This window comes from Tupaia chinensis, unplaced genomic scaffold (assembly GCF_000334495.1).
Source record: "Tupaia chinensis unplaced genomic scaffold, TupChi_1.0 Scaffold000602_1, whole genome shotgun sequence".
In the NCBI taxonomy this organism is placed as follows: domain Eukaryota; kingdom Metazoa; phylum Chordata; class Mammalia; order Scandentia; family Tupaiidae; genus Tupaia; species Tupaia belangeri.
The window spans coordinates 1,693,695-1,710,513 of NW_006160120.1; the positions used below are offsets into that span (position 1 = coordinate 1,693,695).

Below are 16,819 nucleotides of genomic sequence, written 5' to 3' on the forward strand. Positions count from 1 at the left end.
GGCACGCACGCACATGCGCTCAGCGTGAGTTTAAGCCGTCGGGTCCGGGACTCGAACCGCTGTTGACTACATGGGAGTCCAGCGACATAGCCATTACGCTAACTGCTGGTCCCTGTTTTCTCCTATTTTCATGGCGGTCCATTAGCTACTAGCTTTCACTTACCCCATGTTTCCATGGGAAATGTTTTGGATTCTAGTCAGCTACCTGCAAGTTTAGTTAGCCGGAATAGCAATGGCTAATTTGTTATTTGTCAGACTCTTTTTAATTGGTTGCCGTATGGGATATTTGTAGCTATTTGCTTTTCAAATGAGAGCAAAATTAGTGTTGAACGTATGTCTTCGCCCTTGGTACCTTGGAGGGGTCACTGTTACGTGCCAGTGGCTTGCTGTGTATTGCTTCTAAACCTTACGTTAAACACGAATATGCAAGGCATGATTACCTCCAGTTTTCACAGGTGATGAACGTTTACTTCTTAGTGAAGTCATGGAACTGACTTCAGCTCTTAAGTTTGACCCCAGCAGAGCCCCTTTGTCTTCGTGCTGTGTCTTGGTGAATCAGCTGGAGAACTCAGGTCTTTGAGTTGTGCTGTATTGGCAACTCGGAATCACGATTTTTGGAGAGGGAATGCCTAAGTGAAAAATGACATGTCAGAAAAAAACAAAAATGTTCTACCAAGTATTTAACCATTCCCTCTCTTACTGTCTTCTCTGCAGAACTTCTTGTATTTTAGGAAGATGGGGAGTTGTTCAAAAGCATAGCTGATGGGTAGGCAAAGGAGAATTGGAGTTGGGAAAAGGAACAAGGGAAGAGGTGGTGGTAGGTTTTTATAATGGTTTATAGTGTAGGAAGTGGAGACCAAGAAATGAGTGGAAACATGAATGTAATACGTAAAATGTTAGGAAAAAAGTATGAGAAGTAAAGGAGAAAGAAGGAAAATAACTTAAATTGGAGAGGTGGGGATGGTTTCATCAGAGGTGACAGTTCGGCTTGGTGTTGAAGCAGGAGTTTATTGGATAGAGGGATATAGGAGAGATTCAGAAAGAAATGAATGGCATAAGGTTTATGGTTATCTTTTGTCAAAACCTCTTTAAATATAGGTCATTTTGGTGAATAGTGTTGGTGGTTGATGAGGAGAAAGAAATACAATTGATGAAATGTTTAAAATGTAGCTGAATTCAAGTTTGTGAAACTCTCACTTAGGTCTGTTCTTGCTTGTGATCTAGGTTCAGTGACTTAAATTTTAGGCTCAGTGTTACCTTTAAAACAAGAGAGCTACCCTGTTAGTTAGTGTGCTGTCAGGAGAGGGGGACTGGACATAGATGGAATAGGCTTGCTGGGTGTGCGTCTGTGAACTTCCACTGTGGTGTTCAGGTAGGGGTTGAGAAGTCTCTTGGCAACAAGCTTCCAGTTGCACCTAACACCTGCCCTGGCTAATTGGTATGCCTGGTTCTGGTAGGAGAGCCACTGGGGAGTTTGTGTTTGAATTCGACTTTATCAAGTTTAAACTGGAGTATGAATGTGAAGGAGATTCGGGGTCAGCCTGTTGATGAAGAATGAAAAGGCATGGCATAACAAAGGGAGAGGAGAGAAGAATACCTTGTGCATGAAATAGTGAATTTATATGCTTGTGCGCTGCCATTCCGTTTTTGTATTAAAATAGAATGTTTTACTTTATGCGTCTCGCCGGCCCCTTTCCCATGCATGGCGTTATAAACTAAAGATAGTGACCAGTACCCATGGTACCAGATTCTTGCATATGTTTCTACGAAGGTATTTTATTGTAGACATCATGTGTTTGCTTTTTTTGTTTTTAAGTTTTTAAAGAATTTTTAATTTGATTTATCATCATTATTATTTATAAATTTGACCAGAGAGAAACAGAGAAAGAGAAAAAGGGAAAGTGAGAGCAAGCTGCCAGGTCTAGGACTTGAACCACAGTCAGCCATCTGGGAGTCCAGTGCCTTAATCACTATGCCAACTGCCGACCCCCACTTTTTCTGCTCTTGAAAACCATGGGCTGGTAGGTTTCCTCTTGGCTGTGTTCTCTTAGTACTTCACACAGTGCCTTTTTTTTTTTTTTTTTTAAGATTCTTCTTCCTTTTTAAAATTTTTTTGGGTAAAGAATTATTTTATTTAACTTAATTTAATTTGACCAGAGAGCGAGAGAGAGAGCAAAAGTGAGAAAGCAAGCCGCCAGGTCTGGGACTTGAACTGCAGTTGGCCAGGTGGGAGTCCAGCACCCTTAACCACCACACCACCTGCCAGCCCCGACATTGCCTTCTTTTAACACATACTGAATCGTTTACTTTTTAATTGCCAGAGGGTGCATGTACTCACTAGCGAGAGACAGAACAACCAAGGAAGAGAAGAGGACGCACTCCCCAGTGGAGGGTGGTCATGTGCAATCCTTTCTCCTCCATTTCTCCATCCCATTTGAGGCCAGGATTCGAACCACATGATTGGCCACGTGGGATTTGGCTCCCTTAACCATTAGGCCATTGGCTGCCCAACACATACTAAATTAGAATTGTTTGTTTGGTTTCCCAGTATGCTAGCAGTTTATATTATCATTCATCTCTATTTCCCGGGCCTAAAAATGGTTCTGGGGATGCAAGTGTTTGAGCTGAGATGGAATTAAACTGAAAAGTGGATTGTAGTGCGTGGTTTATGCTTTATCCTACTAAACACAGCAGTTCGATAGCAGTGAAACAGAAGGCCAAATGCGTGCTTGTTTTTATTTAAAACGTTCCCTTTTTTTCCTTCCTACTTGTCTGCTCACAGCTTGAAAGGAAGCATAAAAGTAGGCACATCCCTGGAAGAGCAACCCAGCTAATGGGCAAGCTGTCAGAGTGTCCTGCATTCCTAGACTTGTCATCTCCCTGCCCCGCCCCGCCCCTGCCCTCACCCGCACACAGCCTATGTTTCCTTCAGCTCTTCTCTCCCTGCTACCAACTTCTTTTGGAGCTGCATTTATTTCGTGAGTAATAGTGTGACAACAGATTTTATTTTTAAAAAAGAATTATTTAATTTTATTTATTTATTATTATTTTTTAATTTGCTATAGGGCACATGCATTCATGAGAGAGAGAGCATGTGAGCAAACTGTCAGGTACGGGATTTGAACCACAATTGGCCATGTCAAAGTCTAATCTTGTGTCTCAACCACCATACCACCTGCTGACCTAACAACAGATTTTACGAAGACTTTTAATTTGATATTTTAGAAAAAATAGAATGAATTTTAAAGGATTAAGCCCTTAGATTAGCGATGACTATTAAGTTGTCTGAGTAAGTTTCCTTTTGAAACTTGAGTTTTGGGTAGAGCCTTTACATATGAATGTCTCGTAAATTCTTCCCAAGAGCAACCCCCCCCCCCTTGCTTCTGCACTCTCTTCTTTTAAAAAAATTTTTTTTTTTTTTTAAGATTCTTCTTCCTTTTTAAAATTTTTTTGGGTAAAGAATTATTTTATTTAACTTAATTTAATTTGACCAGAGAGCGAGAGAGAGAGCAAAAGTGAGAAAGCAAGCCGCCAGGTCTGGGACTTGAACTGCAGTTGGCCAGGTGGGAGTCCAGCACCCTTAACCACCACACCACCTGCCAGCCCCGACATTGCCTTCTTTTAACACATACTGAATCGTTTACTTTTTAATTGCCAGAGGGTGCATGTACTCACTAGCGAGAGACAGAACAACCAAGGAAGAGAAGAGGACGCACTCCCCAGTGGAGGGTGGTCATGTGCAATCCTTTCTCCTCCATTTCTCCATCCCATTTGAGGCCAGGATTCGAACCACATGATTGGCCACGTGGGATTTGGCTCCCTTAACCATTAGGCCATTGGCTGCCCAACACATACTAAATTAGAATTGTTTGTTTGGTTTCCCAGTATGCTAGCAGTTTATATTATCATTCATCTCTATTTCCCGGGCCTAAAAATGGTTCTGGGGATGCAAGTGTTTGAGCTGAGATGGAATTAAACTGAAAAGTGGATTGTAGTGCGTGGTTTATGCTTTATCCTACTAAACACAGCAGTTCGATAGCAGTGAAACAGAAGGCCAAATGCGTGCTTGTTTTTATTTAAAACGTTCCCTTTTTTTCCTTCCTACTTGTCTGCTCACAGCTTGAAAGGAAGCATAAAAGTAGGCACATCCCTGGAAGAGCAACCCAGCTAATGGGCAAGCTGTCAGAGTGTCCTGCATTCCTAGACTTGTCATCTCCCTGCCCCGCCCCGCCCCTGCCCTCACCCGCACACAGCCTATGTTTCCTTCAGCTCTTCTCTCCCTGCTACCAACTTCTTTTGGAGCTGCATTTATTTCGTGAGTAAGAGTATGACAACAGATTTTATTTTTAAAAAAGAATTATTTAATTTTATTTATTTATTATTATTTTTTAATTTGCTATAGGGCACATGCATTCATGAGAGAGAGAGCATGTGAGCAAACTGTCAGGTACGGGATTTGAACCACAATTGGCCATGTCAAAGTCTAATCTTGTGTCTCAACCACCATACCACCTGCTGACCTAACAACAGATTTTACGAAGACTTTTAATTTGATATTTTAGAAAAAATAGAATGAATTTTAAAGGATTAAGCCCTTAGATTAGCGATGACTATTAAGTTGTCTGAGTAAGTTTCCTTTTGAAACTTGAGTTTTGGGTAGAGCCTTTACATATGAATGTCTCGTAAATTCTTCCCAAGAGCAACTCACCCCCCCCTTTGCTTGAGCAGTCTCTGCTTTTGTGTAGTGCTTCTCAAGCAATTTTCAGTAAATCAATTGAAATCCACAGCTGTTTGAAAAATTTCAAGTTACCGTGATTCTCGAGAGACACCCAGGAACTCTCCCTAATTACCGTATTTAATCATACCTTGTTCAAGTCAGGCAAACAAGCCTGATGGATAAACTAAATTGCTGTCTGGTTAGTCAAAAGTTCTTGGCCCCAGCATTTGATCTTAGCCAACTGAAGAATAAAACAACCTGACAGGCTATTTTAGGGCCTAGTTTGTGCTTTTCTGGTCCAGATTTTCTTGCTGCGTGAGCTGCAAAGGAAGTAAGGGTCAGGGTGGTATTAGACCCCCACAGGGGCATCTCATCCAGGGACTCAGAGAGTGCAGGGTGGGTCAGGGGCTTAGGAGGGCAGCAGCCCCCACCTCTGTCCCTCACACTGCGTGTCCCTGAATGGGGGCCCTCCCTGATGCTCAGCGTTCTTACTGAGAGCTGCTGCATTTTCTGGCTAAAGGGTGGAGCTAATATGATTGAGTGGTATAAATGGGTTTATTTTGGTGGTGGTGGTGGTGGGGTGGATAAAATGCCCAAGAAACATTTGATATGTATTTTATTGGTTGTAAGATCCAGAAAAATACTATAGTCTTTGTTCTACCACCCAGTATGTGTGTGACATCTAGGGGAAAGTTGGGGGAGATTTTTTAGCTGTTTCCGTATATGTGAAATGGGATAATCATACACACATTGGAGGGTCATTGTGAGTAAGCCCAGTGTATATAAAATGCCCAGCACCAGACTGTCACAAAAACTGTCTTCCTTGTTAATTTAGTAGCCACCAGCCAGTGGCATGGTGCTTAAGGTGGCTGGAACTTGCGAGGCCAAATGTGTGGTTTGAGTCCTGGACCCAGAGACTTGGAAAACACACGAGGCAACCGAGCATGCATGCCCAAAGTCCTGAGAGGAGAATGGAGAAGAAATTGCAGCGTGACCATCTCCCATGGGGGGGTGCTTTCTGACTCTTCCTCCTTCCTGCCCCCTCTCTCCTGTGTGCCTATATCAAAATAAAGAAAAAAAGAAGTAAAATATTTTAGTTGGTCTCTGTCCCAATTTAGATGCACTAGGTAGCCTATCTCCTCCTGTCTGGGCATAGCATAGCTTTTCTTAGATCCCTAAAATAGCTTCTTGGTTGCCTAACGAACATTGGTGGTGTTGATTGATATTTTTTCCTTTTGGACAGGGAGTATTTCCTGTATCCATGTCCATCTGGCTAGTTTGCTATATGTAATCAAGTTTTTCCCTCTTCTCCTAACTCCACATATCCCCAAGGAGAGGTGGTTATGCTGCAAAACCATTAATTTTCATGGTTTTTGAGCTAGCAAATGTAATTCTTTGGTGCGTTTTATTTATGTGAAACATTCTGTCCAGTTGCTGTAAGAATCTTGCTCATTTGAACTATTACAGATATGCCTCTGACTTTTCCTTTCTTTCTTTTTAAGAGAGAGTTTTTTGCTATAGGGTGCGTGTGCTTGCTGGGGAGACAGAGACAGAGAGATAGAAAACAGCAAGTCACCTCCTGGGGGATGGCCACGCCACAGTCCCTTCTCCTCCATTTTCCTCTTGGAATTCTGGGCACACACGCCCAGCATGAGTTTGAAGTCACCAGATCTGGGACTTGAACCACAGTCTATTACGTAGGAGTCCAGCGACGTAACCATTACGTCATCTGCTGGTTCCATTTTTTCTGAATAATATAGAAGTGGATAGCATTAGATTTTGATATCATTGAAAGATATTCTACATTGTTCCTATTTCATATTTGAAGTAATTACTTAGAATATCTTGCTTAAATGTAATCTTAGCTGAAAATGTTCATTTTCATATTAATATATTTAAGTAGTATTAGTAATAGAACTTTTTTTTCAGAAAAACATTTCAGATAAGGAAGATAATTATAAAAATAACTCAAGGATTGAGGGGTTGATAGATTGAATTCATTTTGGGCTTTCGAATTCTGACTCAGTGAAAAATTCCTCACTCTAATCTTTTCAGGGCTTCTGTGATTGGACACTGCCTGGAGGTGCAGTAGAGGTGCATGTCCAGTTACAACAATACATTGGAGACATCTCTTCATTACAAACGTCAAAATAGTATCTGCACATCTTACTATTGGATTTATGACGTGATTTTAAGATCACATTACTTGGGGGGCCAGTATATATTGTGGTCCTATTTATTTTCTGTTCAGCTGTGTGGGTGATCGTCTTTATTGTAGGGAATCAGAATTTAGAACAAGCTCTGTTTTATTTATTTTGCTATAAAGTGCATGTGTTCACGAGAGAGGGAGAGAGAGAGAGAGACAGGGAAAGTGAGAAGTTGCTCCCTTGGGGCATGGCCATGCTGCAGTCCCTCTCCATTCTCCTGTCAGGATTTTGGGGACACTCAGTCATGGATGATTTTCGAGCTGCTGGTTCTGGGACTTGAACCATGCCGTCAACCATGTGGGATCCAGCTGCTTTAACCTCTGTGTCACCTGCTAGCCCAATACTGTTCTTTTTGTTCCTTTTTTTGTGTTTTGAATTTGTGAGAGGGGACCAGACTGTGGCCTGGTGGGTAAAGCAGCTGCCTTCCACGTGCCTGGCAGTGTGGTTTGAATCCCAGAACCAGTGTCTTGAATAACACGTTGTGTTTGTGTGCTCGAAATCCAGAAAAGGAGGGAAAATGGGGAAGGGATTGTGACGGGACCAAGCCCTTTGGGAGGTGCTCACTTTTCCAGTGCACATACCCTCTGGCAAATTGAAAAAAGAAAAAAAAAATCTTTGCCAGAGGGCCTGCGTGCTTGGAGAGGGAGTGAGAGAGCACCCCGCAATGGGACGTGATCACACTGCAGTCCCTTTGTGTTTCACCGTCCTCCTGAGATTTTGGACACATGCACACACACACCTGTTTTTTTTTTTTTTTTTTTTAAGGCCACTGGGGTTGGAATTCAAACTGCATGGTCAGCCATATGGGATCCTGCTCCTGTAACCATTAGACCATTGGGGCCAGCCCTTAATGTCGTTTTTATAATCAAACCTACTGTGGAGACTTCGTACTGTATTTTCTCCTCGAAGATGGATTTTTACCAAGTTCTTATATCCTCTGAACGATGAGGTATAATTGAAGATGTGGAAATGGAAGCTATGCTGTTACTCATGTGTGTTTCATTTTCTTTCTTCTTCTTTTTTAAAGTTTCCTTCCTCCCTTCCTTGCTCCCTCCTCTGTGGAAAGCAGGTGCACATGAGAGGGAGGGGCAGAGGCACCTTAACAGAGTCTCGTCACACCACGTCCCTAGCCTTCCCCCTTTGCAGGATCCTAGGTGCCATGTGCCCAGTCTGCTTTCAAGCTGTCCTGGGGATCCGAACCCGAGCTCAGCTGTATGACTTCTAGACTCGTGGAAGACACCTCATTCTCTCTCTCTCTTTTTTTCTCCCCAGAAGCCATGTGCATTTGTATGTAAGAACATGCCCCAGTGAGGATGTGGTCATGCCACACACGCTTTTTCCTCCATTTTCCGTCCCAGCAGGATTCGGGGCACACCTGCACCTGCCCAGCAGCTTGCAAGCGACCCTGACCAGGACTCAAAAGCGCGCTGTGGCTTTCTCCGCATGGCACTTACTGGGGCGCTGCAGGGCTGGTCCTCATCCTCATTCTTGACTAGTGACTGAAATGGTCTAGATTTAGCGTGTGAATGCTAGCCATTTACTTTTTATACTGTGAAAAGTACTCTACTAGACCAGTGTATCCTCCCAGTGAGACGCAGACATTAGCATTTTAAAAGTGTAAAGTAATAGAATTGATAATATAGATTAGAATAAAGGGAATTGTAAAATAAGACTTAATAGGTAGGATGCTTCTTTTATTTACTTATTCAGTATTTTCTCAAGGCATTTGTTGACCACCTTTTATGTGGCTAGACACCTTATTCTGCACTGAGGATTCAACTTATATTAACAGCATGTAAGGCACCAACCCTGAACATAGACTAAGTTATGTCTTGCCAATGAAAGAAGTGATAGTCACTGAATCGTTTTTCTACTCAGTTTTGGGGACTTAGCTTACGTTTAACACCAAAGTAGAAAAATACTATTCAGAATATAGAATAAATAATGTCTTTAAAATAAGTGGTATTATGTAGTGAGCAGTTTGCCACTCCATTTAAAAATAACCTTGAAATGAAACAGATGATAAAAACCAATTATGTAGCTAGAATTATTTTACTTTATGCTTAAGGAATTATCATTCTTTCTTTTAGATGTGAACATTGGAAAATCAAAACTAAAACATCCTTTCAAACCATTATGTTTGAAAATCATTTTAAAGTTGAAAAAAGAATACAACAGAGAATTTTTAAGTTTTTCTCCAACCAAGATTCATGTAGGATCAATATTTTGCCCTAGCCCCTTTCTCATGTTCTCTTCTGCCCTGTTCTCTGGCTTACTTGTAATATACACACATTTCTCCTCCACCTAAGGGCCACGTACATTAAAACAACAGTCCCTTAGTCCGAAATGTGTGTGTGTGTGTTTATGTATATATATTTAATAATTTTATATATATCGGGATCTTGGGCACACACGCACACGCGCCCGGCGTGAGTTTTAAGCCACTGGGTCCGGGACGTGAACCGCGGTCGACCACATGGGAGTCCAGCGACATAGCCATTACGCTAACCGCTGGTTCCCAAGACATAGACATTTTTGAAAACATGAGTGGGCCTTCGAAAAGTTCATATGGAAAATACATATTATGGAAAAACTATGCATGAATTTGAAATGTTTTTGGCACCAAAATAAATTCATACTTTAATTCCATTTTTCTATGAACTTTTTGACATTCCCATGTAAGTACTCCTCAAGATTGTGTGATGAGAGTATACTTTATAATCAGTATTTAGTCATTTACTGCTAATCAAGGTTATTTTAAGTTCTCTACTCTCTCATTTAATCTTATATCATGGAGGAATAAATACAGCAAATTTTAAGAACATCTTAGTTTTTCATCCTTTGTATTTTACTGCCAAAATTATACAGCGAACTTCGTTGGTATTTAATTCATACCTAGCACATCTGTAAAGGCAGTGTTATAATCTAGAATTCTTGATTAGTGGATTTTTATTTTTAAAAAATGATTTCTCCCATGAAAAGAGAGCCAGAGACACAGGCGCCCTGCAGTGAGATCTTTTTGCCACCCTCCTACTCGCAGCCTAGCCCAGCTTGGGTCATAGGCATGCATGCACAACGTCCCTGGGACACGAACTCAAGACCTTCCCATGTGCGTTCAGCATTGCAGAGCCTTGCATTACCATTGTACCACCATCTGGGCCTTTGAAAAAAAATTTTTGTTTTTTAACTTTTTAAAAGTTTGTTCAATAGTATCGCATGAATTTTCTCCTTTTTATTAGTTTGTCTTCTCCTTCCTGGTCGTAGTGTGCCACCTAGTGGAGATTTACATCCTTCAGTTTCTGTCTCATCTAGCTGTAATGGAAGAGGCTTTTTAAAATTTTTTTGAGAGGTTTTTGTGATAGTGCGCGTGCGCTCGCCAGACAGGCAGAGAGACAGAAAGTGAGAAATCAACCCCCATGGGGGATGGCCACGCCGCAATCCCTTCTCCTCCATTCTTCTCTCAGGATCTTGGGCATGCACGCACACGTGCCCGGTGTGAGTTTTAAGCCACCAGGTCCGGGACACGAACCCTGGTCGACTACATGGGAGTCCAGCGACGTAGCCATTATGCTAACTGCTGGTCCCCGAAGATGCATTTTTAACATGTTTGAAAAATAACTGAGAATATTTCAGCTTCATCATTTACATGGAATTCTTTAGAATAATGTTTGTCTTGTCCTAAACAAGAGTCTGGTACAGATGAAATTCTTTTTTTTTTGTTTGTTTTTTGGCGAGGTTTTCACTATAGGGCGCTTACGCTCACCAGACAGACAGAGAGACAGAAAGTGAGAAATCACCCCCCGGGGGGGATGGCCATGCCGCAGTCCCTTCTCCTCCATTCTCCTCTCGGGATCTTGGGCACGCACGCACACGCGCCTGGCGTGAGTTTTAAGCCACCGGGTCCGGGATGCGAACCGTGGTCGACTACGTGGGAGTCCAGTGACATAGCCATTACGCTAACTGCTGGTCCCACGTACAGATGAAATTCTTAGTAAATGAAGACTTGGTTGACTTAAATTATGAGCTGCAGAGTAGTAAAACCTGCTCTTTCTCAACAAGAAATACCCTACATTTATTCTCTTCTTCATCAATGAAACTTTTAACTGAAACATACCAGTTTTCCATCAGTAGACTTTAAAATAATTGTTGCTGTGTGGATCAGTGTAAAAATGTCCCCCTCTCCTACCCAGAGATCTTACTGTTTTACGTCTACTTTCTAGTTAGAATGTAGTAGAGTTTTACAATGTCGTTTATACAATCCAGGTTCACTTTATTATTTTATTTTTCTTATTGCCATAGGCCGCATTGTGCTTGCCCGAGAAGGAAGGGAGAGAGAGAAAGCCCCCATATGGAGTGTGGTCACGTTACAGTCTCCTTCGTGTCTCCATCTTGTCAGGCTTTGGGGCTTGCATACACTCGGCCCGGCATGTCTTTCAAGCTGCTGAGGCCAAGATTCAAACCACGGTTAGCCATCTGGGATCCTGCTTCCTTCACCACTAGCCTCCGAGACTGACCCCAGATTTATTTTGAAACAGCAGAGGGGAAACATGTGAGTGAAATATTAATAACATAGTACAAAGGAGGAAAAGTGGTGTCTTTAAAACAGAAGGAATAACTTAGACTTTTATCATTTGAGACCTTCTTACCAAATTAAAAGGTCAATTTTGCGTTTACATGGGTGTAAATAAAATCAAATGTTTTGTCAATAGTTGAGAATTGCCATTCTCTTTTTCTTTCCTGTTTTTCTTTTTTCTGTGGTGACTTGTTTTTAGGCAGGGCCTTGCTTTGTTGCGATTTTCCTGCCTCGGCCTCCCAGGTAGCTGGGACAGCAGGTGTGCGTGTGTACCACCTGCAGCCAGCCTTGTTGGGTAGTTCAGGAACTGATCTCGACTCCCCTGTGGCCTCCCTGTGGCCTCAGCTTGCCAGGCAGCAGCGCCTAGCCTGTGCTACTGGGGCTGGGCCGCACTCCCTTTTTATTAAACATGAAAGATCTTGGTGAGGTACTCAGTACGTACATTGTAGTAGGATTCGAGAAACATTTCTGTCTGGAGGTTGGCCCTTGTGCCTGTTCATACTGGATATGATCTCGAAGAGTGTTCTCAGTGTCCTCACTTACGATAAAGACTATGGGGAATCATCCGTTTAGAGAAAGTGATTCGTAAGGATAAACACTGCACCTTGCTAGAGTCCAGGCTCTTCTAGAACGTACTTACCGGATTTCTTTTGCTTCTTCCTTAGTTGCTGATGTGTAGTCACGATGAGTGGGTTAGGAGAAAACTCCTTGGATCCCCTGGCCACTGACTCCCGAAAACGTAAATTGCCGTGTGACACTCCAGGTCAAGGGTAGGTAACTTATTTCCAGAAGCTTACCCCAGCCCCTGACCCCCTTTGTTTTAAGGATAATGTTTCAACTTCCTATTAGTTACCTGTTACTCACATTCTGTGGTTAGTTTTCCTTAAATAATGTGAGTTTCCTTTGCAGCATGTAGAGTGTTACGGATGCCACACGGTCCTCATGATGTTATAAAAGCTGTTTATCGCTGACCGAGATAGAAGGTGGAATAGATTACCAGTCTGTGGTGCTATAAGAATTTCTGAATGTCAGGGTAGGAGTCAGAGTAGATGAATATTACAAATAAGAATATTTTATGACCTTTGAGAATATATATTTTGGCATTTATGCGTTTTCATCACACTTTTCCTGAATGAAATTAGAAGTTTAAAAATTAGAAATAAGGGACCAGCAGTTAGTGTAAAGGCTATGTCGCTGGATTCCCATGTAGTCGACCGTGGTTCAAGTCCCGGAGCTAGTGGCTTAAACTCACGCTGGGCGTATGTGTGTGCATGCCCAAGATCCCAAGAGGAGAGTGGAGGAGAAGGGATTGCAGCGTGGCCATCCCCCCAGGGGTGTGATTTCTCGCTTTCTGTCTCCCTCTCTCTGTCTTCCTGGTGAGCACACGCGCCCTATAGCAAAAAAAAAACAAAAACAAAAAAAAAAACAACCAAAACCAAAGACAAAAAAAACAAAAACCCCCCTAGAAACTAAGTACCATAATCTGTGCAGAGCTGTTCTGTAGCTTTAAGGTATTTGCCAAGGTCAATGTCATTTCCCTTTTTTTGGGGGGGGGGAGAGGTTTTTGCGATAGGGCGTGTGTGCTCACCAGACAGACAGAGAAAGACAGAGAAATCACCCCCCAGGGGGGATGACCACACTGCAATCCCTTCTCCGTTCTCCTCTCGGGATCTTGGGCACACACGCACACGCGCCTGGCATGAGTTTTAAGCCACTGGGTCCCGGACGCGAACCGCGGTCGACTACGTGGGAGTCCAGCGACATAGCCATTACGCTAACTGCTGGTCCCAATGTCGTTTCCATTTTTAAATTATTATCTATTTTAATTTTATTTGTTCATTCATTTTATTTTAATTTGACCAGACACACACACACACAGAGTGAGAGAGAGAGAGGGTGAAAAGGAACGTGAGGAAGCAAGCCACTGGGTTTGGGACTCGAACCATGATTGGCTGTATGGGAGTGTTAAGTACCTTAACCACCATGCTACCTGCTGATCCCCAATGTCATTTTTTTTTGTTTTGAGAGGTTTTTGCTATAGGGCGTCTGTGCTCGCCAGAAAGACAGAGAGAGACAGAGAGAAAGCGAGAAATCACCCCCCACGAGGGATGGTGATGCCACAATCCCTTATTTTCTATTCTCCTTTAGGATCTTGGGCCCTCACGCACACACGCCCAGCGTGAGTTTAAGCCAATGGGTCAGGGACTCGAACTGCGGTCAGCTACATGAGAGTTCAGTGACATAGCCATTATGCTAACTGCTGGTCCCTCATTTGGATTTTAGTACTGTAGTTGAAAATTTAAAAAATGGAGACCAGCTGATGGCATAATGGTTACATCACTGTAATTCAAGTCCTGGACTCAGTGGTTTAAAACTCATGCCAGGCGTGTGTGTGTGCGTGCCACAAATGCCCAAAATCCCAAGAGGTGACTAGAGAAGAAGGGACTGCAATGTGGCTATCCCCCCTAGGGAGTGATTTCTCGCTTCTTTTTTATCTCTGTCTCTCTTTGTCTCTCTGATGAGGGCACATGCACTAGCAAAATCCCTCTTAAAAAAATAAAAAAATTAAATGAGTCAACCCATGGCATTGTGGTTAAGGTGCTTAACACTCCCATACAGCCAATCATGGCTAGATTTCACATGGCCTAGTGTGTGCTTTGAGTGTGGCTTGAAGAACACTCTGGGTGCAGGTATGTGCCCAAAATCCCCAAAAGAGGGAGAAATTGAGAAGAGATTGTTGCATCACTATCCTTCATTGGAGATCCCCCCCTTCCCGCATGTGCCCTGTTGCCAAAATACGCGCACACACACACACACACACACACACACTCTTAATAAAACCTCATAATTAGTATGAACTATTTTTCTTATTTGTTAGTTGTTTTAGTATCTCTTTGAGGTAATTATGTTATCCCGATTTTCCAGATGTAGGAACTGAACTAACTGCCCAAGGTGGCATGGCTAACAAAAGGTGGAATTGAATTTAAATCCGCTGGCGGTTCTCCTACCTTGTGCTTCTCTCAGTTGGTGTTTTGCTCACTTCTGTTGGCTGGGATCCGTTTGTTTACTCTGATGCTAATGGTTTTGGGGCTGGCCCTTCTCCCTTCTTTTGCTAGAGGTCTGTCATAGCGTTTTGTTCCCTTCTCTTCCCAGTCTCAGCTGCAGTGGTGAAAAGTGGAGACGGGAGCAGGAGAGTAAATACATCGAAGAACTGGCTGAACTCATATCTGCTAATCTTAGTGATATTGACAATTTCAACGTCAAACCGGATAAGTGTGCGATTTTGAAGGAAACAGTAAGACAGATACGTCAAATAAAAGAACAAGGTAATGCGAAGTAAGGAAAGCACTTTTAGAAGGAATTGTTAACTGTGTTTGCATTTGCTTTTCGCTGCCCTGTCCTGGCAGCCGACGGAGGCTAGACAGCTTGGGAGTGGACAGGTTTGCGCTTTAGGAAACGGTCGTCAGAGGATCTGGAGAAGGCCGCTGTGGCTCCCCCGCCACGTTAGTCCTCTTTCGGGAAGCTGTGGGGTAGTGACATGTAAAAGTGAGGAAAGGCAGGGTGTCTCCTGCCTCCCCGGGGAACTGTGGAGTGTGGCTTTCATTTTTTAAGATCGAAGTATCAGGCTCTTCCCAGGAATTGTTCTGTATGTCCATGCGTGTGCTTGGGAGGGCGAGTGCGCGAGTGCCAGTGTCTGTTGGTGTCTGTTCGCAGGGTCTCAAGGCGGTTTCTTCGGTAACTGGTAACGTGCTCCTGCTAGTCTTGCCTTCTGTCTTTTCAGGAAAAGCTATTTCCAATGATGATGATGTTCAGAAAGCTGACGTGTCTTCCACAGGGCAGGGAGTGATCGACAAAGACTCCTTAGGACCACTTTTACTTCAGGCAAGTGTGAAAGTTTTAGCTGCCCCCAAATCTGTATTGCCCATTGGTTATATTAGAAAGTGGTTGGGAGAAAAAATGCAATTTTGGTTAGAAAATGAGGACAAAGGCAAAATGTTCCTGAGGCAAAACTCACTAGCTGAATATGATGGTTAAATGTCCGTATATTTACGGTATACACAGCTCAGGAGACCCTGCCCTCTTAATAAAAATATAGTTACCAGGGGCTGGCAGGTGGCGGGTGGTTAAGGGTGCTGGACTCCTACATGGCCGACCATGGTTCAAGTCTCAGACCTGGCGGCTTGTTTTCTCACTTTCCCTCTCTCTCGTTACGTCCCTCTCTGGCCAAATTCAAATAAATAAATAAATAAAGTTAAATAAAATAATTCTTTAAAAAATATATAGTTGCCAGCTGAGAAAGTACACATGAAAATATAAAAATAACATTAAAGAATCAGGAGATGAAAGCTATCCTACAGTTTCACAAAGGTAACCAGTATTTTACAGAGGCAATATTTGGGTATGTTTTAGCTCACATGTCATGTGGGACACTAATTTTATGTTTTCTGGGGTTTTTTTTTTGTTTTTAGTACTTTTTTTGGGGGGGGGTAAGGTTTTTGCCATAGGATGTGTGAGAGGAGAGAGAGAGAGAAAGAGAGAGAGAGAGAAAGAGAGAAAGTGATAAATCAACCCCTGGGGGGGATGGCTGTGCCACAGTCCCTTCTCTGTTCTCCTGGAATTTTGGGCACACGCACATGCACCCAATATGAGTTTCAAGCTGCCAGGTCTGGGACTTGAACCACGGTTGACCATGTGGGAGTCCAGCACCTTCATCATCACACCACTTGTTGGTCCCACTTGAGGAATTTTTAAGATGTAAAATCATACATTGTTTTGTAAGCAGTTGTTTCAAATAGATCTGACCAATCTATAGCGTTTACAGGATGTTACCCTTAGGCAAGGGGCTGAAGCCCTTCATAAAAGTCACTTGTCAACTTTGGTTTAGCTGGTTTGTTCCAACTACTTTTTTTTTAAGTTATAAAGGAAATAAGCTTTTATTATTTTTTCAAAGACAAAGCGATAACTTAGACTAACAGAATGATGTTAATTTTTTCTTTACCACATTCCATCCTTAAATTTTCATTTTTCATTCTCCATATTTCAGAGATATTATCTATTTTTAAGATTTATTTGATTTTATTTATTATTATTATTGTTAATTAATTTGCTGTAGGACACACACTCTTACCAGAGAGACAGAGAAAGTGAAAAAGCAAGTTGTCAGGTCGAGATTTGAACTGCAGTGAGCCTTGTGGGAGTCTAACACCTCAACCACCACACCACCTGCTGGTCCCTGCAGAGACATTTTCTTTTTCTTTCTTTTTCTTCTTTTTTTAAAGAATTATTTTTATTTAACTTTATTTATTCACTTTATTTTTTTTT

At 42.4% G+C, this 16,819-nt stretch overlaps 1 protein-coding gene across 7 annotated transcripts in view; it reads left to right on the forward strand.

Moving 5' to 3' along the window:
• Positions 1–16,819, forward strand: part of NCOA3 (nuclear receptor coactivator 3) — a 126,278-nt gene that overhangs the window by 75,554 nt on the left and 33,905 nt on the right. For 6 of the 7 annotated variants that reach the window (XM_027775746.1, XM_006158556.3, XM_006158558.3 and 3 more), the window contains exons 3-5: positions 12,163–12,267; positions 14,651–14,823; positions 15,279–15,379. In XM_027775746.1, coding sequence (XP_027631547.1) covers positions 12,182–12,267; positions 14,651–14,823; positions 15,279–15,379 — 360 coding nt within the window. In that variant the 5' untranslated portion in view covers positions 12,163–12,181. Of the gene's footprint in view, positions 1–11,223; positions 11,474–12,162; positions 12,268–14,650; positions 14,824–15,278; positions 15,380–16,819 lie in introns of all 7 variants that reach the window. The other variant, XM_027775743.1, reaches the window with a different exon arrangement.